Source organism: Neolamprologus multifasciatus, chromosome 22 (genome assembly GCF_963576455.1).
Source record: "Neolamprologus multifasciatus chromosome 22, fNeoMul1.2, whole genome shotgun sequence".
NCBI classification, from domain to species: Eukaryota; Metazoa; Chordata; class Actinopteri; order Cichliformes; family Cichlidae; genus Neolamprologus; species Neolamprologus multifasciatus.
Genome location: NC_140459.1, coordinates 10,410,958 through 10,433,623, shown reverse-complemented (window position 1 = coordinate 10,433,623; position 22,666 = coordinate 10,410,958). Strand labels below are relative to the sequence as shown.

General features: G+C 39.7%; 1 protein-coding gene across 4 annotated transcripts in view; it reads left to right on the top strand.

Moving 5' to 3' along the window:
- The window catches only part of kiaa0319l (KIAA0319-like ortholog), a 34,111-nt gene extending 11,702 nt beyond the window's left edge, over positions 1-22,409 (top strand). For all 4 annotated transcript variants that reach the window (XM_085149067.1, XM_085149066.1, XM_085149064.1 and 1 more), the window contains 21 exons: positions 920-1,188; positions 1,388-1,474; positions 1,959-2,205; positions 5,204-5,293; positions 5,730-5,827; positions 5,963-6,050; positions 7,805-7,897; positions 7,982-8,114; positions 9,291-9,396; positions 9,516-9,638; positions 9,718-9,841; positions 12,277-12,409; positions 12,641-12,789; positions 14,839-14,990; positions 15,120-15,258; positions 16,639-16,798; positions 16,923-17,065; positions 18,515-18,637; positions 18,894-18,984; positions 19,092-19,183; positions 19,889-22,409. In XM_085149067.1, coding sequence (XP_085005193.1) covers positions 920-1,188; positions 1,388-1,474; positions 1,959-2,205; positions 5,204-5,293; positions 5,730-5,827; positions 5,963-6,050; positions 7,805-7,897; positions 7,982-8,114; positions 9,291-9,396; positions 9,516-9,638; positions 9,718-9,841; positions 12,277-12,409; positions 12,641-12,789; positions 14,839-14,990; positions 15,120-15,258; positions 16,639-16,798; positions 16,923-17,065; positions 18,515-18,637; positions 18,894-18,984; positions 19,092-19,183; positions 19,889-20,085 — 2,837 coding nt within the window. In that variant the 3' untranslated portion in view covers positions 20,086-22,409. The remainder of the gene's footprint in view (positions 1-919; positions 1,189-1,387; positions 1,475-1,958; positions 2,206-5,203; positions 5,294-5,729; positions 5,828-5,962; positions 6,051-7,804; positions 7,898-7,981; positions 8,115-9,290; positions 9,397-9,515; positions 9,639-9,717; positions 9,842-12,276; positions 12,410-12,640; positions 12,790-14,838; positions 14,991-15,119; positions 15,259-16,638; positions 16,799-16,922; positions 17,066-18,514; positions 18,638-18,893; positions 18,985-19,091; positions 19,184-19,888) is intronic.
- The last annotated feature ends 257 nt before the right edge of the window (positions 22,410-22,666 follow it).

Genomic DNA, 22,666 nt, shown 5'->3' with positions numbered 1-22,666 from the left:
TGAAAGTCTCAGTAGCTGTGGCTGGAAGCCACTACCCTTTTCCCTTTTTTTAACAGTGTCGCTGTGGTCATAAACATGTGAAATGGTGAAAAGAGTAGGGGTAGCCCTATGATGTCACCTTCGATGCCATGATGATGCCGTTGATTTATTTATTTAATTAATTTTGTTAATGAAACAATCCATCAAGGACTAGATGTCCATGAAGGTTGTTTTTTTCCAGGCTAAATTCAGTCAGCTAGGCATGGCCTTTATTAGCCCCAAACTACTTTTCCTGATCGCTTAGCAACTTAGTGAGAAGTCAGCTTTTTTTGTTCTTTAAGAGATGCTGTTGTTCACCTATATTGTTCTGAAAGGTGAAGTGATTTCATCATTTCTGCTGTCCCTGTTGGTTGTATAATAATGTTTGGGCTTAAACAAAGCTATCTTCAGCCTTCATTTCTGTGTCTTTCAAGAAATCGGGTTCAGATTTACATATTCGGTTTCTCTGTGGTATTTTCGATTGGCATAGTGGTCTAATGATTAGCACAGTTGCTTCAGAGAGGCCTTTTCCCCTGAAGCTTGCAGAAAGGTATGGACACGTTGAATGATTTCTGTCTCTCCAGGTTAAAACTGTGATATATCAATCCAGGTGCAATAGGGACAAGATAAGTGGGGAAGAAAATTAGGGACGTCCTTTCAATTTGCTGTCCAATATAGATGTAAGAGAGAGGTGTTGTTTTTCTATGTTACGAGTGGTTGTCTTATTACCTTTCCCGTTTAAACCAAATGTCATCTTCTTTTCTGCTAAGTCCTTTCCAGAATGTATCTGCAGTGAAACCTTCAGTTGGTGTTTCAGAAGAATTTATCTTCTTTCCTCAGTCCGATTTTGAACATGGATACAGTCCATCATAGATCTTGACATCCTTCTGTCCTGGTCCAGGTGTGTCAGCAAATCACTGCCGGGTCACCGGTGGAATTCTGGGCATCCACTGGAGCAGCATCATAAGCCTGGGTTGGTACCCTCTAGCAGATGGGAGAGCCGGAGCGAGGTGTTGGGAGTTCTGCTGCCTGGAGCCAAAGTGCAATGCTGTTTGGAGTCTCGGCGGTCACTGTGTGTTTCTTAGCTGCTCGCGTGAAGGAGGGTGCCCCATCTCCATCCTGCCTCAGCCCCACGAGGAGTCCCTCGGTCTTCTGCAGCTGCTCTCCAAGGTATGGTTGTAAAAGAAGAGATTGTCTGTTCTAAGAAAACAGCATCTGTCTGCGTTTTTTGGATGATTCAGTCATTGATTGTGATACTGCTATCAGATGAGAATTTATTTATTTTTTTATTTATCTATCTATCTATTTTTTAAAGACAGATTAGGGAACTTTTGTCTAAATGCCACTGTTTTTGTAACTTCACTTTAAGGTCCCTGTCAGTGTGAGGCGGAGAGCGATTCGCCGTGCACCACCTACAGGAAGCCACAGAATACACAAAAGACCCCATATCCGCTCGGTAACGTGACAGAAAACTGATGTGAAACTCATGCTAAAAAGTTTTCATAGGACTCAGTGCAGTTCTATACAGCTGCGTTTTCTGATTTCAGTAGAACATTTTCAAATTTCATAATACATTTGGAGATGCTTTTCCTATTCTGTGATAGCATTTAGTTATGTTATGTTATTTGTACACAGGTACAATTTCAATGAGAAAAAATGTTAAAATAAAGTACGTAGTTTTTTTCCCTCCATTAAAATTACTGGCTAATGCACTCTCAGTTTTATAAAATAGGCCATTCCTCCTACTCTTTTGACTTGTCACATTTCTACCCTCTTCCCTGCAGTCACACTTATTGGTTAATTTGAATGATACATACATATCTGCAGATATGAACCCATACATGTTTGATGTGATTCCTCAAATCTCCCCAATTTCAGACACAGATCTGCTCTTTGGATTTCTGACTTTATAGCCTGAGGTTTTTACTTCCTGCCTACAGGGAAGCTCCGACACAGAGGCAGCTCAGCCAACATCAGCAGCACCCAGCACCATCGCTCTCATCCAAGTCTCCCAAAAGAACATCAGCCAGATAACGAATGGGAGTTCAGGCACGCCTCCTGCTCCATCGCCGCAGAACTCAACGATCAACGTCGCCCTTGATGCTGCTGCGTCGTCTTCCAATGACAGCGATGTCAGCACGCCCACAGCAGCTTCCTCGACCATTAACACAACCCCGACACAGGCCGGTGAGTGAGGAATCTGTGGGTGGCAGTGGGTGTCACGTCCCCTGACAGCCATCGCCTATTTTTGGCTTGTTCAGTAATATGTCTTCATGTATTAACTATGAATTAATTAATAATGTAACAGTACTGAATTGGTGTGAAGTCAGACGAAAATTCCTCTTCTAAATTTGGTTTAAGCTTTCAGCTTTTATATTTCAGCCTCACATACTCATAATGTACAGAAGACGCTTCACCGTCCTGTTTGAAATAGCTTAACAGAATGCGACTGTTTACTTTGCCCACACATTTTATGGTAGACTGCTCACATGTTATTTTTCCCAGATGAAATCAGTATGCTCTGTGGGTGTGAAGCTGAATGAGGGTAAGCTGGAGGAATGTGTTTTGAGAGAAAGCGGCCGAGCTTCTGCAGACAGGACTAACTCGTATGATCAGTCTGTCCTCACTTACAGAACCGTCTCTGTAGAGAAACTGGAAAAAGAGCAACAAACCAATCTCTGCATGTCCACACTGAAAAAGCCTTTTGATTTTAACAATAGAATTGCTACACCTTCAATGCCGCTTGTGGTTTTATAGCCACAGTCAGTTTATTATTCCTGGAGAAAACTAGCAAAACATTTTTTGAAAATTGATATTATAAACTCTCCAGTTTCCCCGGAGGAGCTTTAAAACATCTGAAGAAATCATCTTGATGACGCCACCAGAGTTTTAAAAAATAGTGTTTTAAATAAAAAGCCTGTTGTGTAAACTGGGCCGGTGGATTGAAGGGCAGAGGTGTTTACCAGGCAGGGAACATCTAGCACTAGGGTTCGTAATGCTTGGCCTGGGGGCAAATGGCAGCTTTTGGTAAATTTTTGTGTGCCCTGCGGGCAAAACAAGGAAGCATTTCACTGCTGATCATTAATTAGGGATTCCCCTGGTGTCTTATTTCCTTGTATTTTAAATGGGGCATAAAAAATCTGACTAATTCATTTACTCAAAATTGACCCTGATTTTTCAGAAAAGATTCTCTGTGCAAATGTTGAGTATCCATATAGTGAGTGTGCCACAAAGAAATTAAGCAGTTTTTTTTTTTGGGGGGGGGGAGGGCAAATTTGCAAGAACAGAACTCTAAAAAAAGAGTCCAGGAGCAATATCACTTCATAGTAGTTCAACAGATATTTGCACATCTTCTATCAGAAAACCAAAATCACCCATTTTTACGTACATCACTACGACAGGAACAAACTACAGGTTTGATTTCATTGAAATGAGTCATCCTCAGGGTGTGCAGGAACTGTCAGCATTTCACAAAGTTGGACCTTTTTTTCTTTACTTGTTAGATTAACAGCTTTTAGCTCATCTGGTTAAAGGATCCATGAGCTTGTGGAATGGTGATGCATCTTCCACAGTTCACAAAATCTGCCCACAGTTCACAAAAATTGCAGGCCTAAAACCTAATGGGTCTTCACACAGATGTGTGTGACTCAGGGTCAATAGATGTTCATTAGTTTGTGCATTAAAGCTAACCACTGTTTTATGCCACTGTATCAGACTAAATGCAGCATACAATAATTTATTTTCTTAAGGAAAGAAAGTTTCAGAGTCAGTTTTTAGTCTTTAGAGTCAACAAATGTAACAAACTGACAGTTGTTGAAATGGCAAACAGTTGCCGATTGCACATTCAGTTCAAATATTACAACTGATTTTGAGTCTAATGTTTCTATTTGTCATGCTTAACTCCAATATTCACCCTCCTTTTAGTTCTGTATGTGGTCTCCATCTGCTCTCAGGGAAATCTTTGTATCTTAAACTGCTAAATGCTCCAGTCTGTTCAGCAGCGAGTTAATCGTCTCGTTAATCTTTGTGCACTTGGTGTTTTGTGTACAGTTTGTGTACACAGTTTTGTCTCTGCCTGCTGCTTCTGCAGCAGTTACTGCTGTCAGCATTAAGAGCTAATTGAAATGAAGACAAAGACACGGAAATGATTAATAAAGCTGTCACAAGCTGCACAGTCTGTGTATCGCTGTGAGCTGTGCCTCTCACATCTGTTTGCCTTCATTGTAGATATCTGATTATTGATCATAGCAGTTTTAACCATTGCAAACAGTAGATAACACTCGTTTATGTCGTCTATGGTACATGTGTAAACTCACGTATATTCATCTCTTCCTTGAAGTGACTGAGTGCAGTCCAAATCACTCAGAAAGGAACAAAGGAGGGAAGTTCATCTATATTTGATCTATATTTTGATGTTAAAATGTCTAATATATGGCCACACTACAGTGTTCTTTGCCCTGTTTGAGCTGTTAGCCAAATTATTTCGTTAATCACATTGAGAATATTTTAATGTATTTGTTTTTTTAGGGGGGTAAAAATGTATTATTAAAAAAAACCCGTTGCCAGGTGGTTTCTAGGCAATGTGATGAAAACTTGTCATGCACAGTTTTCTGTGTGGATTTTGCAGATATAAATATGATTCTATTGTCGGGAAATAAAAATGATCCTGTCCTTTTTATAAAGTGTTACAGGCGCATCATGTCATAATATCTGTTACATATAAGAACCTCCAGGGTTCTAAGGTGTGCCCGAGTGCCAGTTCAGGTTGCTTAACCACTGGTTAGAGGGGTTCACAGTCAAAGAAACAAACCAACACGTATACAAATAAAGTTTGTTTTGCAAGAAAGAACAGATAAGGATTGTGTAAACAAAGGCAGTGTTGTTTACACAATTTATTTTTTTAACTCCTTTTTGCATGAAAAAATGTTTGGAAACCATAATTAATGACATTATAACATTAATAGAATATTTGTTACAACACAGAAAGAGCCAATGGAAAAAAACGTTCCTGTGTAAGATAAAACTAACCCCACGTGGGCATTTCTGTCGCCAGTACTGGTTGGTTGCTTGAGGGTTAATTCTATCCATTTCAGTATTCATTTTCTAATTAAATATAAGGTTTTCGATTAAATGACTGTTTTTGGGGGGGTTTTTTTAATGTTAAATGTTCTGTTTTTTATCACAGTGAGGGAGCTGGTGGTATCAGCAGGAAAGAGTGTGGAGGTAACGCTGCCCCTCAACGAGGTCAAACTTTACGCCTATGTGGTCCCAAATGGTGAGACCAATGGAATGCTGTATTAAATAATAATGCAGTTTATTACCTTCATTTCATCAGTTTCCTGACACCTGAGGAAAAATAGGTGTGTAGGAGGAGCTAATTATGCATGGAGTGGATTTTTCTATGCATACCAGTTACTAATTATTAATAAACTGTTCGTTATTTGTGCTGTTCAGTAATGCGTGGACTAAACTGCGCTTGACATGAGTCTTAATCATTTTGTACGTCATGCTGAACGCTTGTCAGAGAATTTCAAATCTATGCTGAAAAAGATTATAGAGTTCAGAAGAGTAACACACATCATGAGTCTGTTAATCCCTTGAGCCCTCCTTAACATGCTGCAGTGTAAAAACTTTGTATCTAGTAGATTTTATTTGAATGCGTATGTTTTTATTACACTCGGGTATTTATTTTTATGTATTTTTCTCTACAGGGACAAACTATGCATTTGACTGGCGTCTAAAAACTCATCCCAAAGATTACAGCGGGGAGATGGAGGGGAAGCACAGCAAGACTCTGAAACTCAGCAAGGTGCAGATCGTAGTTTCATATTCATGTTTGCTATAAATAAAATCATGCAGGTGGCACTCTGTTGACCATGTAACCAAAAAGGATCACTTCTTCTTTCTGATTGACTCGATTCCCTCTCTCTTTGGGTCTCCTCAGCTGACCGTGGGCCTGTACGAGTTTGAGGTGACAGTGGACGGGGAGGGCGCCCACGGAGAAGGTTACGTTAATGTTACAGTCAAACCAGGTATGAAAACTCTTTAGTTCCTGTCACGGCTCCTGATTTAGCTTCTTTTTACACTTGTTCTCAGTGGAATATTTATGATTTACATTTTTTTTCTCAATAATATCATTTTGTAAGACTTTTGGGGTCTCTTCCTCCAGTTTATGAAGTGACTGTTTATTCTACTTTTGAAGCCACCTTATAAAATCAAGGTCACGTGAGGACTGTAGCCAGCTGTCACAGAGTCAAAGGCAGGGTGAATGTAGTGTTCACACCCACGGGCAGTTTAGATTTACCAGTTAAGCTAACGAGCATGTCGCAAGCACTGGAAGAACGTGGCACCGCCGCGCCGGCTCATCACTGTGCAGCTGCTGTAAATCACAAATGAGAAACGGTGTCAAATAAAGCTACACAGGAGAGCGATGTTTTAATGCTGACGCTTTTATGTATTAGTTGCAAAATTATGTAGCATTGTTAAAGTGTGTGGAAAATTAACTCTCTTCTGTAACACCAAAACATCTCAAAACAGCTCTAAGCAAGTGATAATTCACAGCAGGCGCGTTCTCACTCCTGTAAATTAATCCTTTGTGTGTGGTGCTGCGTAGCTGCAGAGCAGTCAGTGTGACTACACCAATCAGGACAATTCACTTTTACCTGTGCTACCCCCACACATAATCAGCATTACTGTTAATGTAATTGTTTACTGTGTCAGACGCATGCTCACGCGCACCTTCATGTGGTGACCTGTAGATAGTTCGTGGTGTGAAACCCATAGACCGTATACAAAGTTGAGCAGTTAGAAGCAGGAAAAAATGGAAAGTGTAATAATTTGTGAGAGTTTGACAAGTATCAGAGCATCTCCAAAATGGCAGCTCTTCCTGGGTCTTCCCGGTCTGCAGTGGTCAATATCTATATGGTTCTGATAGAAAGGTGTCAGAATAACCTGTGCAGAGCAGATTTATGTGCCTGCATAGCTTCAGACCAGTCAGGGTTCCTATGCAGACCCCTGTCCATCACTGAAAGCCCCAAAAATATGAGACATTTGAGCATTGGAACTGGACTTTAAGCAATGGAAGGAGGTGGATTAGTCTGATGAACCATGTCTTAATGTGGATGACCAGGGTGTGTGCACTGATTACCTGTGCCACAGCACATGTTTGGGTCTAGTGGGTCCAGTGGAGCTTTTGCACATCTGCATTCGCTTCATTTTGCAAAAGTGGACATCAGGACTTGGTGGAAAAACACTGGTGTGAGAGATGTAAATGACTGTTCGTGTATGTAAGATTATAATGTTGATGCTGCTTTACATAGCCATATTTGATTTGCAAATTACATGTGCTTTTGAATTATACCAGGACTATTTTAATGTAACCTGTTTAGTTTATTTTAATTCGTATCCATAAATGTTCATTGTGTTTGTTTCTTTTATAAAGATTTGCAGTTGTAATGATCTGTATGTTGCATCTAATGAAGCTAAGCAGTCATGTAAGGTGGTTAATCTTCTGCAGTGTTTTGAATGTACTGGTCTCTCCCCCCCCCCCCCCCCCCCCCCCCCCCCCCCCCTTGAATTAATACAATTGCCCGCTAAAAAGCACTCATTAACCACTTTTAGGGGAAAAAAAACCCTTATTGCTGGAAGACAGCCCGGCTTTTCTCCCACACATGGTTGTATTTCTGTATTTGCCAGGGTATCCTCTAACCTGTTCTTACTGCCTCAGTCACTAATGCCTAATGTGCAGCTCAGTAAGCGAGTTAATTCCTTGTTTTCCACCTGACAGAACCACGGGTAAACAAGCCTCCTGTTGCCGTAGTTTCCCCAAAGTTCCAGGAGATCTCCTTGCCAACCAGCTCTACGGTGATAGACGGCAGCCGTGAGTCTCCCACATGGTATACACACACAGTCATTTAGCACCAGTTAAAGAAAGGAAAACCAAATCCTTGTCTTCCCTTTACAGAGAGCACTGATGATGACAAGGTGGTGGCGTGGCACTGGGAAGAGGTCAAAGGTCCTCTGAGGGAGGAGAAGGTCTCTGCTGACACCCCTGTACTCACCCTCACCAGCCTTGTGCCTGGGAACTACACATTTAGGTAAACAGAAACCACACTTATCTCAGCGAGATTAGTTGTGAAGCCTGAAAACGCACACCTGTTTTGCTAAAAAAAACTTCCTGTTAAACAGGAAGTAAACAGGAAAATCCCTAGTTTGATGTGAAAACATTTGGATACTGTAGCACATCTCTAAATACACTGGGCAACTAAAGGAAATCTTTTTTTGTGATGTTCTTTTATTTAGCATGGACATAAAAAAGAAAAAGAAAATTCTCTCCTTGTTAAATAAATAACAGAAAAAACAGTCCCTTTTGAAAATATCTGATTGATTCTTTGGTACTCAGCTTAACAAGTGCATTTTAGTTTCTCTAATATGGCCTCATTATGTGCGCAAGTGCGTGTCTTCATAACCTACTCGTATTTTTGAAGTGCCTCCATCTGGATCATTTTCAGATTTTATGATTTATTTGACAAAGTGTTCTTCTTTTGATATGCTGGCAGCAGCAAATAATAACAGTGAACTTTCTTTAAAACAAATTAATAAATAAAGACCCGGAGCACAGCTTTTAAGTTATGGAAGTCAGTAGTAGTAATATAGAAAAAGAGGAGGATTTGCAGCTAAGACTAAAAAAATAACTACATGGGTGTTTAATATGGGAGGAAGTGATGGAGCTAGAAATCTCTGTGTCTTCTAAATTTATACAGTGGGAAGGTTAAACATGATGCGACCAATAAGTATAACCTCTCAGGTCAGTTTTGTTAAATTGCTATTTATTTGGGTTTATATTTGAGTAGCATATTACAGATTGTGATATTTTTTTTAAAATATAGTTCAAAAAGCAAAGAATAAACACTAAATACTTGCTGTGTAATTGACCTAAAAGCTAAAACAACAACCCCAAAATAGTGATGTGCTGGTTCTGAGTTAACGTCCATCATTTCACTGCTTGGCTTATCTGGGTTGACATCATAAATTTGTAGGTTTATATGTGTGCTATTTCAAATAAAGCTTGAATAAGGGCTGAAAGTCTTCAAACAACGTTGTTATTTATTTATGATAAATTATGTTTTCCTGGCAGAAAAGTCAAGATGAATCAGAAAAGAAATGCAAAACGAAGCATCTTCTATGAAATTTTGGCAAAAAGATTTTAATTTCTGCAGCACACATGTCTATGGTTGTCCCATAAATGCATCTCCATCTTCCTTTTGTATCAGTTTGACAGTAACTGACTCGGACGGAGCTACAAACTCGACACAGGCCACTCTCTCCGTTAACAAAGCCAAGGACTATCGACCTGTGGCCAACGCCGGCCCAAACCAGGTTTGTCCTCTCTGTTGTATGATGCCCCAACCTGCAGGTGCTGCTATCACATGAAAATCAAGTAAGTTATTTATGCCAAACTGCGGCAATCCTAATAACTTTCCTCTTGCTTCTTCCAGGTCATCCAGTTACCACGCAACTCCATCACTCTGTATGGCAACCAAAGCACCGACGACCACGATTCCCTGTCCTATGAGTGGTCCCTCAGCCCAGAGAGCAAAGACAAAGTGGTGGAGATGCAGGTACAATACACATATTTTGGGTTATTTTTCTGTGGATAAGATCATCGTAGCTAACAGTGGCATATACTGTGCTTTTCAGGGTGTACGGACACCCATCCTACAGTTGTCAGCAATGCAAGAGGGAGACTACACCTTCCAGCTGACTGTGACGGACTCAGCTGGACAGCAGGACACTTCTCAGGTCACCGTCATCGTGCAGCCAGGTAAACAGCTGGAGAGTTCATGCCACCTCAGCAGGTATCACTTCCCAGCCATCACAGATGTCACACATTAGCTCAGGATTTTTCAGTGTTTATTCAGCTCTGAGCTATTGTTCACCATATGGAGCGAATAAATCTCTTTAACTTGACATTTAAGAGATGCCGTATCTGAACACAGTGTACCCTGTGTGGCTTCTTGCTCGCCCTTTGTCTCTCCCAAATTTACACATCAAAGAGCAAATTGAGCCACAGTGTGTAAGTCGCCATTAATTTGTGACCTTTCATGATGTGTGAGGAGAATGTCGGCACTTAAACTGCTCCTGTTTAGCAAACAGTGAAGGGTAATCATATGAGGGAGCAGAGTGCACTCAAGGTGATAAGCACTTTGTAGACTGGAAATGTACTGTTTTATGTTGGACCTCGAATGTGAACACACAACAACAAGGTCTGCTAGGTTTAGACCGAGGCTATCTTGTGAGTCATCGCACCTGAAAGATATGACGATGTTATTAGTCAGAATCTAATTCCAGGTACTTCAGAACATAACTGCTGTGCTTTAGTTACTGTCAGAAAGACACTGGTCCTTTATATCATAGAAGGGTTTTCGTTACAGTGATGTTATTACATTAGCTGTGTTATACAAATATTGGGTTTTCTTTCGTCTCAAGCTAGCTCGGCTTGAAATACTGGTCGGTCTCTCCAAATCGCTGAAAATTTTAGTATTGACCCCCCTGAATGCCCAGAGCTTCCTAGTTTGAGGAGGCCTGCTCCCCAATCCAGGTTTTTCGGACAGTAATTGTAGCTCTGTGCTTTAGTAGCTCGCATAGGTTGTTTTTCCTCAGCTCTTCTAAGATCAGAGGAAAACCAGCTATTGACAACCAGCATGTAAGAGTGTATATAAAAGGTGGCCATGCTTACCATGATGTCACACAGCGGATAACAAGGTCCCATTTTGAATCTTTAAGCTCAGGGTTTGGGCCATAGTCAGCTTAACTTTTTGAAATCAAGACCTAGTCAGTTACTAGGTAAATATATTTTTTTCTGTAATGAGATCATGTTTTAACAATTAACGTATAGTTTTATGCAGTAAGGCTTGAAACTTTAGCGCAAGCCCCTGATGTTATCAGGAAATCATTTACCGAGGTCACAGAGCAAAGAAGACCAAAGCTGTTTTCTCATAGTCTCATTATATACAACTGGACTTCTTTTTGTAACCAATGGAACCAGACTCTTCTGGTCATTAGAGAGACTGCAGATACAAAGCACTTTGATACAAAGCCTTCAGTTTTCTGATTTGGATTTCCATCTTCTACAACCTCAATTTGGAAAGAGTCGGGAGTCTGTGCAAAATGTAAATAAAAACAAAATTGAATCATTTGCAAATCTCATAAAACCAGACCGTTGTCACAATAGAACATAGAAAACACATAAAATGTTTAAACTGAGAAAATGTTTAAAACAATTTTTTTTTTCTCAAATTTGATTTAGGTAAAACATCTAAAAACAAAATTGTGTCTTTGTTTAAATGTATTGCCTCTCTTCTATTAAGAGTCTGTGAACATTTGGGGACTTTCAGCATATCTTGATGGTGCCTTCACAGATGTGCAAGCTACCAATTCCATTGGCACTGATACACCTCCATACCACCAGACTTTTGAAAAGAGGGTTGATAACGTTCCTCTTTAGTCCATCTGACCGCAGAATAGTTTTCTACTTTGCCTCAGTCCATTTTAAATGAGCTTTGGTCTAGAGATGACAGCAGCATTTCTGGCTCATGCTCACATGTGGCTTCTTCTTTGCATTACAGACCTTTAATCTGCAACCTTTGACCTGGCAGACGATGGTTTCTCCAAGTCTTCCTAAGCCCATGCAGTGATTTCATGACATAATCATGTCTGTTTTTGATGCAGCACTGAAGGTTCAAAGATCACAGAATTATAAATAGATAGATAGATAGATAGATCCCACACTTTTGATCATATTTTGTAATACATTAGATATTTTTGCAGTCTTTGCAAATTTATGTTGAGAAAGATTATTGAAGTTTCACAGTTTGTAGATGTACCTTTTAGCCAATTAACCTAATGAGCTGCAAAATGTTCCCCCAACTCTTACTTTTCAAATTCAAAACAAACTAAAATTTTTCATATAACACTACTGGTTTAAATAAATTCGCTTTGGGGATCAATGTTAAGTCAACAAACTATTTTTCTGTCTAAGGGAAAGAAACAATTTACACATTTGCAAAATAACCAAAGCACTGCTACAGATGCATTGTAAACGTGGAACAACATAGATTTAAATAGAATGGGTTGACCCGTTGAGGCCTTGCCCAGTCAAGATGATCCAAACACTAATATTGAATCTGTCCTTCTATACTGTAATTTAGTGTGGTCCAAATAATGGAGTTGTGTGTGTCATTTTCACATTTCATTCAGAAAATAATAAACCACCAGTAGCAGATGCAGGACCTGAGAAAGAGCTGACGCTGCCCATGGATCACACCACACTGTATGGCAATAAGAGCCACGATGACCAGAAGATAGCCACCTATCACTGGACAAAGACCAGGTCAGATAAATATGGATTAATGCAGTTTGTATTTTTTGTTGTTAAAGTCTAGAATGATAGTTTACGTGATACCTCAATCATAGTTACTGAGAAATTTATAATATAAAACACTTGAATTCGCAGGTTTCAGTCGCTGTCACTAACATTTCTACATCCTCTTTAATTCCCCTTGTCCCTCCCTTCATGTTTCGATCTTTTTTTTTTTTTTTGGTCCGTCTGTTCCTCTACCAGTGGTCCCGATGGTGTGAAGATTGAAAATGCAGACAGCGCCGTTGCCACGGTGACAGGTCTCAAGGTCGGCACATATGAGTTTACCCTGACAGTAACTGATGACAGGAAGCTGGAGAGCAGCGACACTGTCACGGTCATCGTTAAGGAAGGTACGGAGTTGTGTGTTTGTGTGGGTGTGGAATAAGACTTTTCCTTTAAGCAAAATAGCTGCTTTAGGCCAAAGTCAGACAGCTGAGTATTACGGATGTTTTGAAATTTACATTGTAATTACAGAAGCAAGAGCACAGTTATTATCTGGAATAACATAAACACACTCAGATATGTAGACAAACGTATGGTTTAATGCATGCACATACACACAGAGATCGATATAAATATAAACTAATTCACTCTAGTGTGGTATTTAAAGTATTTGTGCTAATACATGCCTTATTGCATCAAATGCCTTAGCTTTATATTGAATTTTAAACTTTTTTAGTTTAATGTCATTTATACAGCACCAAGTGGGGGATTTCTTTTTTCTAATGACCTGCTGGATATTTGATTTTCTCCTTGGGGATAAATAAGTTATCCATCCATGCATATAATGAATTCCCAACATCAAGTCTTTCTATATTGGAAGATAAAGAGCCTACAGTGCTGGAGAGAAAACAATCAGTTAGTCCCCTTGGAACAGCACTTGGTAACAGCAGAAAGGAAGAACTCCCTTTTAACAGGAAGAGATCTTCTGTAGGGCCAGTTGGTTACCCAATATGGGATAAATATGATCTCTCTCTTTCTAGTCCCTATCCAGCTCTCAGTGTAGCCTTTTGGATCTGCTGAAGGCTTTCTGTTTAGAACAGCCTGATTAAAATGGAATTACAAGAATGATTGTCCAATATTGCTAAAATTAGGAGCAATCTGTTTATAAGCATTATCTTAGAATGCTTATTGGTCCTTCAAACGTAGGAGTGTTGTCCAACTATTACCTTAGGTGCCATTCAGAGGCCTGTTCTCTGTACATTTTTTTAAATAATCCCAGATCAAAGTGTGTGGGTGTGGTATGGAGTGACGCTAATCTGGATTTTGTTCAGATCTTTGAACCCATAAGAGAATTTGATTAGGAAAGCTGGAGATTATTGTGCACTCCCATTATCCCTGACCAGAGTATAAATATCAGTACTGGAAACCATAATCGGGTGGAGTAATGAGTGGAGGAAGCAACAAAGAGGGGGGAGGATATTCAGATTAAAGGTTAAAAGCAGCACAAATGTGACACACTCATTCATTCATTCATCCATTGCTTGGAAAACAATAGTAGGAAACTAAATGATGAGTTACTTTTGTCAGTTACTCCCTCTTGACTTATGCGCTAACTCTAATAATGACTCAATATTCAGCAGTTTTTCCTGTCATCAGTGCACAAAATGGAACTGGTCCCCACCCTTCCCCCAACCTTGGTTGTGCAATATTTGCACAACCAAGGTTGGGCTGATTTCCGTTAAACAATTCTGGTAATTCTTGATCTTGTTTACAATGAACAGACCTGTGACAAGCAGGTTTGACCTCATGGATGTGTTGCAGTAAAATCCAATCCTATAGCTGAAGAACTGAAATATACCACATCAAACCAAATCATCAGCAGTTTAAACCAAATAATGTGCCGATCTATGCGCTAGAACAATGAGAACAAGCCCTCTGTGAGCTCATCCTGTTATATTGTATAAACAAAAGACTGTGCTATTAATGGGAAACAGTCCAGAGGGAGTGACAGCTGCACAACAATCTTAAACATGTGAAAATGGTCTGGCTATAAACGTGCAGTGAAGTGGTGTAGTTGCATATAAGCTTTTGATTCTCTGAGTATTTAGAGGGAGAAGATATAAGGTCTCCTGTAGATCTGAGTGATCTGAATGTGCCTCCGTTTGAATGAGAAAAAGCATGATTGTGTTATTGAGATGCTGTTTTTGTTTGTGTGGTGCTTTCAGACAAACTGTAGGGGTTACAAAAAAGATGTATCCTGTGTCTTTGAAAGTGTGGGATCGGTACCTAAATGACATCAATCTACAGCACATATTATCTAATCTATTTAAACTGTGTGGTGTATTCTCTCTAAAATACTGTAGCGCATGTACCAGATTATCAAGGGTGACCAGCAGGGGGCTCTAACAAAGACACATTGTAAAGAAGTTTATGAAATTTTAATGTTTTTTCTCCAGAAAAGGACCAACCGCCAGTAGCTCGTGTTGTGTCAAGTCCACCCATCTCTTTGCCTGTCAGGACCGCCACTTTGGATGGATCTCAGTCCACTGATGACAAAGGTGGACTCAGCTACCTGTGGACCAGAGAAGACACCAGTCCTGCTGCTGGGGTGAGACGGACCTTTATAATCAGGCCTTTAACTGATCTTAGTTCTGGTTTAGTTTATTGCAGGGACCATGAGATTTATAAATAAATAAAAATGTATTGTTTTTTTGTTTTGTTTTGTTTTGTTTAATAGGATGTGCTGAACAGCTCCGACCACCAGGCAGTGCTGTTTCTTGGAAACCTGGTGGAGGGCAAATACAGCTTCATCCTGACTGTAACTGACAGCAAAGGACAAAGCAGCAAGGGGAGGGGCACAGTGGAGGTCAAACCAGGTAAGCAGACCGACAAAAACATGCATATGAACACAAATCCCCAAGATATACTCATTATTTTTAACAATATGTTTCTTTATTTCATATAAAAATTACTCCTTATGTTCAACTAAAGAGAATACACAGTCTCAAAAACAGTTCAGAAAACACATCAACATTCAAAAACGTCTCAAAATGGGCTCAGGTGTTGACTACATGTCATTGGTCCACATATAGTTGAGTCAAGGAGCCTGTGCTAACTGAATAAACAGAAGGCTGCTGGATAGATGGACGGGCAGTCAATCCATTTTAGACTTTAATAAGTTAAACAGCCAATTGTTAAAATATTCACACAGTGATGGTGATTTTTTTTCCTATGATGAAAGGAAAAAATTATATCAAAATTATATGGAAACGGATTCATATCAACCAAAAACACCACTTCTCTCTTATCCAGACTGTATCATTTGGTTTACTTTTTTTAATCCAAAAACAATCCTATAAGCTACTTGTGTAGACAAAAAAGGAGGTTCATCAGTGTTTTATCACAACTTTGACCTTCCGGATCCAAACCAAGTAGAAAATGCTTTGAATGAAGTGAAATTTCTTTTGAAATAATCTTCTTATATGCCACTCTGACCCCTTCCTAAAACGTTTTAATCTTTTTCCACTGACTAAACAACCTATGCATTTGTCTCTCGACATTTACTGCATACAGTTTGTCTGGTTTATTTCATACTGATTTAACTGTTTTACCAGGAGTGGATATCTAGGTATTAACCATTTATAGTGTTAGAGTGAAGGATGTTGAAGTTGTTCAAGTGTAAAAGCTTAAACATTTAAAATATTTTAAAACTTCCCGGTTTGGGGAAAAACGATATATTTATTTGTATAGTGTAGCAACGTAACTTGATACTGATGCACTGAAACCCTAATAAAACTGCTGATTATTTTCCGGTGATCAGTTTTTTTGTGGTGCAGTGTCCCAATAAAAGACATGTGGTTTCTATTCAGGCTTTTATTTTGTAGCCAGATAAAGATTCAAACGAGGGGAAAATAAATTCTTGTGATCATTAAAAGACATTGTGGAAAAATATATTGAAACACAACTGCTGCATGGTTTATTTTTTCTTCAAACGACTCTGTGCATACAAATGATTTCCACACAGCAGGAGCCTCAACAACCAGCAGCAGAAGGTTGAGCAGGTCAGCACAGCATACGGTGCACAGACACACACTCGGCCAGAAACTAATCCGTCACTTGGCGCTCTGGACTCTCTCCCAGATTTCAGGGAGTCAGATGGATCCTGCAATCTGCCCGTTTTCCTCATGTCACTTTTTTCGTCTCACTGTCACCTTATGTGTCCTCCCTCTTCCCTTTTTTTCCCGTCTATCCATCAGACGTGCGGGAGCGGGACCTGGTGGAACTGGTGTTGGAGGTCTCCGTATCGCAGGTGTCCCAACGTCAGCGCGACATGCTGCTGCGACAGGTTGGGGTTTTACTGGGTGTGCTCGACAGCGACATCATTGTGCGAGAGATCAGTGCGTTTAATGAGCACAGGTGACTTTGTCTCCAGATTTTAGACAAGTGTGCAAACCTGATGATGAAAGTCATGAAACCAAGAGCTGGAATTATCCTTTGACAGTTTGTTTGTTTGTTTTCCACCCACTTCCTCCATGCTCAGTACTCGTTTGGTCTTCCTGGTGTCCGGCGGCCCAGGGCGCCCTCCGCTGACGGGCCGTAATGTTGCACTCGGCCTGCGCAACAAACTGCGTAAACAGAAGAATGACTTCCTCATCTTTAAGGCCCGACGAGTGGATACAGTCAGTGAGTACCACATAAACGTTACGAAACAAGGAAAGGGAAAAAAAGAGGTTTGATGCTTCTATGTTACAGCAGACTCTAAAAGCCTTGGTTTTTGGACATTCAAGGTCACAGTTGCATTGATTAATTTCTGATAAGTTCTTGAAATCATCAAGACGATGTCTCCCAGTTTTGTTTTGTTTTTAAGATACAGTGCAAAAATGTAAATATTTGTCCTATTATTAGATTCCTCCTAAAAATTCCCGGATCCATATTTTGATCTGCATTGACTCCTAAAATGAATGACTGCTAAGATGGGCCAGTCCTCACTTCGGCTAAAATATCAAAGCTGATCCTTCCTTAGCATAATTTACACTTCTGTGTCTATACGTCTGTGTAGAGTCTACATTAGTGGTTGATGTTGATGTATTTGTTCCTGTGCCTGAATAGCTCTACAGCTTTGTCACCAAATTGTAGCTGTGGGGAGGTTTCTCTCTTTAAGTTGATGAATTTTCTTTCATTAGCTGTCAACTGACTAAACCGATCAGTCGTTACATGCTGTTTTTATGATGTACATACAGCATAGATTTAATGCAGAAGAATAAATCTCACCGGATTCATCATTGAAGACTAGATGTAACCCTGACCCATAATCTTATGTTTTGGGGGGTCGTTATTAGAAAAAGTATTTTGATGGGAGTCGGTTACAATGTCTATTCTTAAAATATCTATTCTTGTCTTTGATTTCCAAAAAGCCTAAAATCACAAATTTTGTCAGCAAAAGGTTAAAATAAGGCTTCATATCAGATCAATTTGATTTATCCCAAAAGTATGGAAATTACTTTTACAGCAGCTAAAATGATAAACACAGTCTGTAAAAAAAAACTAATGTAGCTCAATAAAACAGAATATAACAAAAAAGCTCAGTTTGATCAAACGGAAAGATTAAAGAGCTCCATTAAACAGAATTTAAACAAAAAATTCAAATAAGATTGATCAAAAAGTAAATAATTGAATATAAATAACTAAATGGCTCTATAAGGTAAAACAAATGCACTAAAACAAATAAAATAAAATAAATTAGAATGAAAATAAACTTACTAAATGTAGCAAAAATAACAGTAAAAATTTTCCTTGACATTAAAGTGTACACAGAGTGTAAAACATGGTGTATTGATCACAGAAAATGACTCAGTCCTCACAGGGTTATGTTTTTGAGTAATCCACCTACAGACAAACTGAACTTTTGAACACTGTTTAATGCCATAAACCATAAAAATCAGACTGTTATTATTCAGTCATGCTCGCGTAGTCTGCAGTCTTTGGCTCGGTTAATGATGCAAGGTCAAAGTTTTAGATTTCCTAGCTATTTCTAAGTCATATAAGTATTTCTTTAGCACTTTAAATCTGCTGTTTACCAAGTTTTAAAGCTCTGACGGTTTATTGAACATTGCTGTCGCTCTCCCTCCTCAGTCTGCCAGCTGAACTGCTCCGGCCACGGCGAGTGTGACTCATTCACGCGGCGCTGCGTCTGTCACCCTTTCTGGATGGAGAATTTTATCAGAGCTCAGTTCGGAGACGCAGAGAGCAACTGTGGTAAGAAGGGAGGCATTACAGTAAAATATAGAGTCGATAAACCAAAATCAATAAATAATCAATTTTATTGTTGTGAAAATCTGACTCAGCAGATTATTATTTTAATTCTGTTTATAAGAATCAGAATAATCTCTGTCGCTGTATTCAGGGACGCACGGCGAGTCTTTTGTGACTTTGTCGTCGAAGCTGCCTTGCATTATTTTAGAGCTGTTTTAATATTACACACTTTTTACCACATCATTTTTTCTGTTTTCAGAGTGGAGCGTGCTCTATGTGACGATAGCATCCTTTATGATTGTGGTTGCTGCGGCAACATTTGTATGGGGGATAGTTTGTTGCTGCAACAGGTGAGTTTGTTACCTAAATTCTTTTTTAATATTCTGTCAGGGTTATTGTTAAATAACTTTATGGGGGTAATGGTCATTCATTCCCTGTGTGTTTATTTTCCTGTAAGGCGTAAGAGCAAAGTGCGCAGGAGTAAAAGTCGATACAAAATGCTAGAAGCTGACGATCAGGACTGTTTGGAGCTGCAACTGCCAAGAGCTGGTAAGATGGACGTGTTCACGTAAACTCACACCACCGCCTGCATTTAGCCTGTTAACACTCACAGAAACAGGCAGAGAGTAAATTCTGCTGCTTCTGTATTTTGACTGGAACTTGAACATCTTGAATCAAATTTTACAGAGATAACAACGATACCAGTACTTCCTTACTTTGTAATAAGATTGCATGCACAGCTACGGTTTTTCTTTTGTGTATTTTTCTAAGATTATTTGTTTGGGCCATTTTTTTTCCTTTATTAGATTAGATTAGGAAAGTATATAGACATGAAAGCGAGGGAATATGCAGAGCAAAGGCCCGCAAGTTGACCCGAGTCGATGCTTTCGGCCTTTGTGGCAAATTGCAGCATGAGCTAAACACTTTAGCAAAACTTCTTTTTTTTCAAATGATGAGTGTGAATGTTGTTAGGTTAGTCATATTTACAGTTAATTTACCCAATGCTCTTCAAAAATAACTGCCCAAATAAACAGTGAAGGTGTTAACAAATGGTAAAACTCGACTTTTTCTTTCTGTAAAGATTTCTTTTGATAAGTTAAGACTGATGTAAATGTTTAGCCAATGTTTCTATTTTAGCCACAATACAGAAAAATTGATGTTTCAAAGACTGAGTTAAATTTTCTGCATAGTCGATGTTTAGGACGGCTCCATCACACTGTTTCTTTCGCTTCTGTTCTCCTCTTTCTCGTTCAGCACGCCTGAAGCCTGTTCCCGCTCCCACTTCCTCTGCCCTCATGCACTCGGACTCTGACCTGGACAGTGACGAAGGGCAGGGCGGGATCCCGTGGACGGATCAGGAGCGCGGGCAGCTTCTGAGGCCTCAGAATGGCTCCCTGAGGAATGGCCAGGGGCCGGTGAGGGCCAAGAAGCAGAGAGAGGAGCGGCTATAGCAAGAGAGGAGGGGGGAGCTCACAGCTGCCCTCACACAGCTCTTCCCCTTCACGCCTCCTCTTTCCCCTTCATTGGTCTTCAACACAAAAACCTCACACTTCTCGTGAAGACAGACTGGGAGATACCCGAGTTAGGAAGAGGGAGAAAGGAGGAGATGTTGGGATCGTGTGGTCCCACTGTCACAGAAAAAACACCACGATACTGAAGCTTCCCTGCACCCACACTGAGCCAGAACGACGTGAAAAAGAAGCTGCCATTACACTGCAAACCAGGGGTGAGCACTGTGTTTTGAATGATATAAAATATTAATTAGACCCCTGTTATTTAACACAGAGACATAAAGAATGTAGTGCTGCCCCTCTCCTGCTGCTGGCTTACAAAGGTTGGGAGACTGTGTGAGAGGAAGTAGCTCGAGTGACTTTTTAAGATGAAGAAAAACAAAACTGCTTCAATGACACGAAAACCAGCCACCTGGCACGCTCACACCTTGCCTCTTGTAGACACGCATGTACAAACACGTTGTATTCACGCCGTTTCAGGTCGACCTGATGCTACCAAACACTGCCATTTTTAAATTAATGGTTAACTTTGCTCTGATTGTTTCTGTTCATCTGAAGCATGACGGAGAGGGGAAAAAAAAAAAAAGACAACCAACCAACAACCAAAACTGATCTGAGCTGCCAACGGCTCGGAGAAACCACCTCAGAAAATATTTTAAATAATTTATGTGCATGAAGAGCGACAGATTGCAGCTCTGGTACAACCTGATACAATCGGCTGCATGTTTGTATGTCAGGTGTATGTGTGGATTTCTGTGGCTGCTGTGCCAAAAGATGTTTCCTCAGAGCAGTTTCTATGCTTCTTTTTTTTTTTTTTTTTTTTTTTTTTTTTTAATGTTTTTATGAACCCACAGAAGAGTCACAGTGTTGTAAGGTTTTATTCTCAAGGCTTCTCTGTGGATTAAATAACTGGAGTACACAACTGTAACAAAGGTGGTCTCAGTGAGGAAGGCGGTTGGGAGAAAGATGAAGAACAGGAGATTGAAGGACAGACCGCTGCTTCCTCATCACCTTTGGTAATGTGACGACTGCTTCAACCCTGAAGACCACAGAGTTTTTGTTACTGTTTTTACAAACAACCTTTTGGCTGTGATTAGACGTGGATGCACTTTGATTTTAATGTCTGCTGTCTCACTTTGTCTCTTGTTGGTTTAAAAAAAGGGAGAGGTTCGTATGTGACGGTTGGAAGTTGGGAGGTTCAGCCATAAATGCAGGACTTTGCGGTACTGAATATGTAGGAAGAATGTCCATCAGTAATGTAATTCTCCATGCTTTACACTCATCTCCATGATGCAAGCAGCTCTAAATTTTGCAGACTGGCTGCACACTTGGACAAGCATGCCTTTTTACTGCTCATTTTTTAACAAACTGAATGTTTAAATCCATCAAAAAGCCACAAGTCACAATATCATTTTTCTGGATTTAATGGTATCCATCCTCTTCAGATGGATACCATTAAAATATCTTCTTTTAAAGAGATTTTGATGTTATGGAGTTGGAGTAAAAATCCACAGGCCCTGTGCTGTGCAAAAACATTTTTTTTGCAAGGGTAAAACAGTTAAATCAGTTTATTTCTTCCAGAGTTTTCATTTTTTAATTATAGTCAACTCTGTGTTTTTTGAACAGTGTCATTATTAGGTATACACAAACATTAAGTTTTTGTACTCTAATGGTTGTAAAGTTAAGATATCTTAAAGTTGATGGAGTGTTAAAGTTGGCCGAGAGATGCACATTTCAAGCTGACTCGGATGTGAGGAAAATCTTTGAAAAGGTAAAATATGTTTTCTATTTTCTAATGCAAACTTACTTTAAGTATACGAGTGAGTTGCACATCCAATCGGAGATAAAACTGTACTAAATCCCGAAAACAAATTATTTCTTCCCACGGACAGGACATAAGCAGGAGGTTAATCTGAAGGATGTTTACGTACGCTTTGAGCAGATTACCAGAAATAAACCACAAACGGGGCCCAGCAGGAAGGCTTTGTTTGTTCATCAGCAGTAATCTGAGGTGTTTCTTGGCTGGACCGTACCGACAGACAAACTAGCAGAACGACTCTCCCCGATGTATCATCTCACAGTGTGATTGCTTTGCATGCAGAATGTGAAACTGACACATGTAAGTCCTCATCTGGAGGCACACTTTTCTATGTTCGTTGTTGAATGTTAAAAGGGTACATCATTGATTCAGTTCAGCTTGTACTCTGTGCGAAATAAGCTGGGGTTTGTTTTGGGTTTTTTTTTTTCTCAAACTACTGCAAAAAGTCATCTCATGCCGATGTTGGATCTGCTGCACTAAATGTGTTTTATTTGCACCTGCTGAATTTATCGGGCCATCTTTTTTTACCCTCCTGTGGGAGGCAAATTAAAATCAAGCACACCCAGGTGTCAGCAACGTCAAACCACTGAAAAAAATCTCATGTTGTCTTGTTTTGGTTTTTGTTTTTTGGGTTTTTTGTTTTTTTTTTTTGGAATAACAGCCAAATTGTTTTTGATGGACTCATCTTTTTTTTTTTTTTTT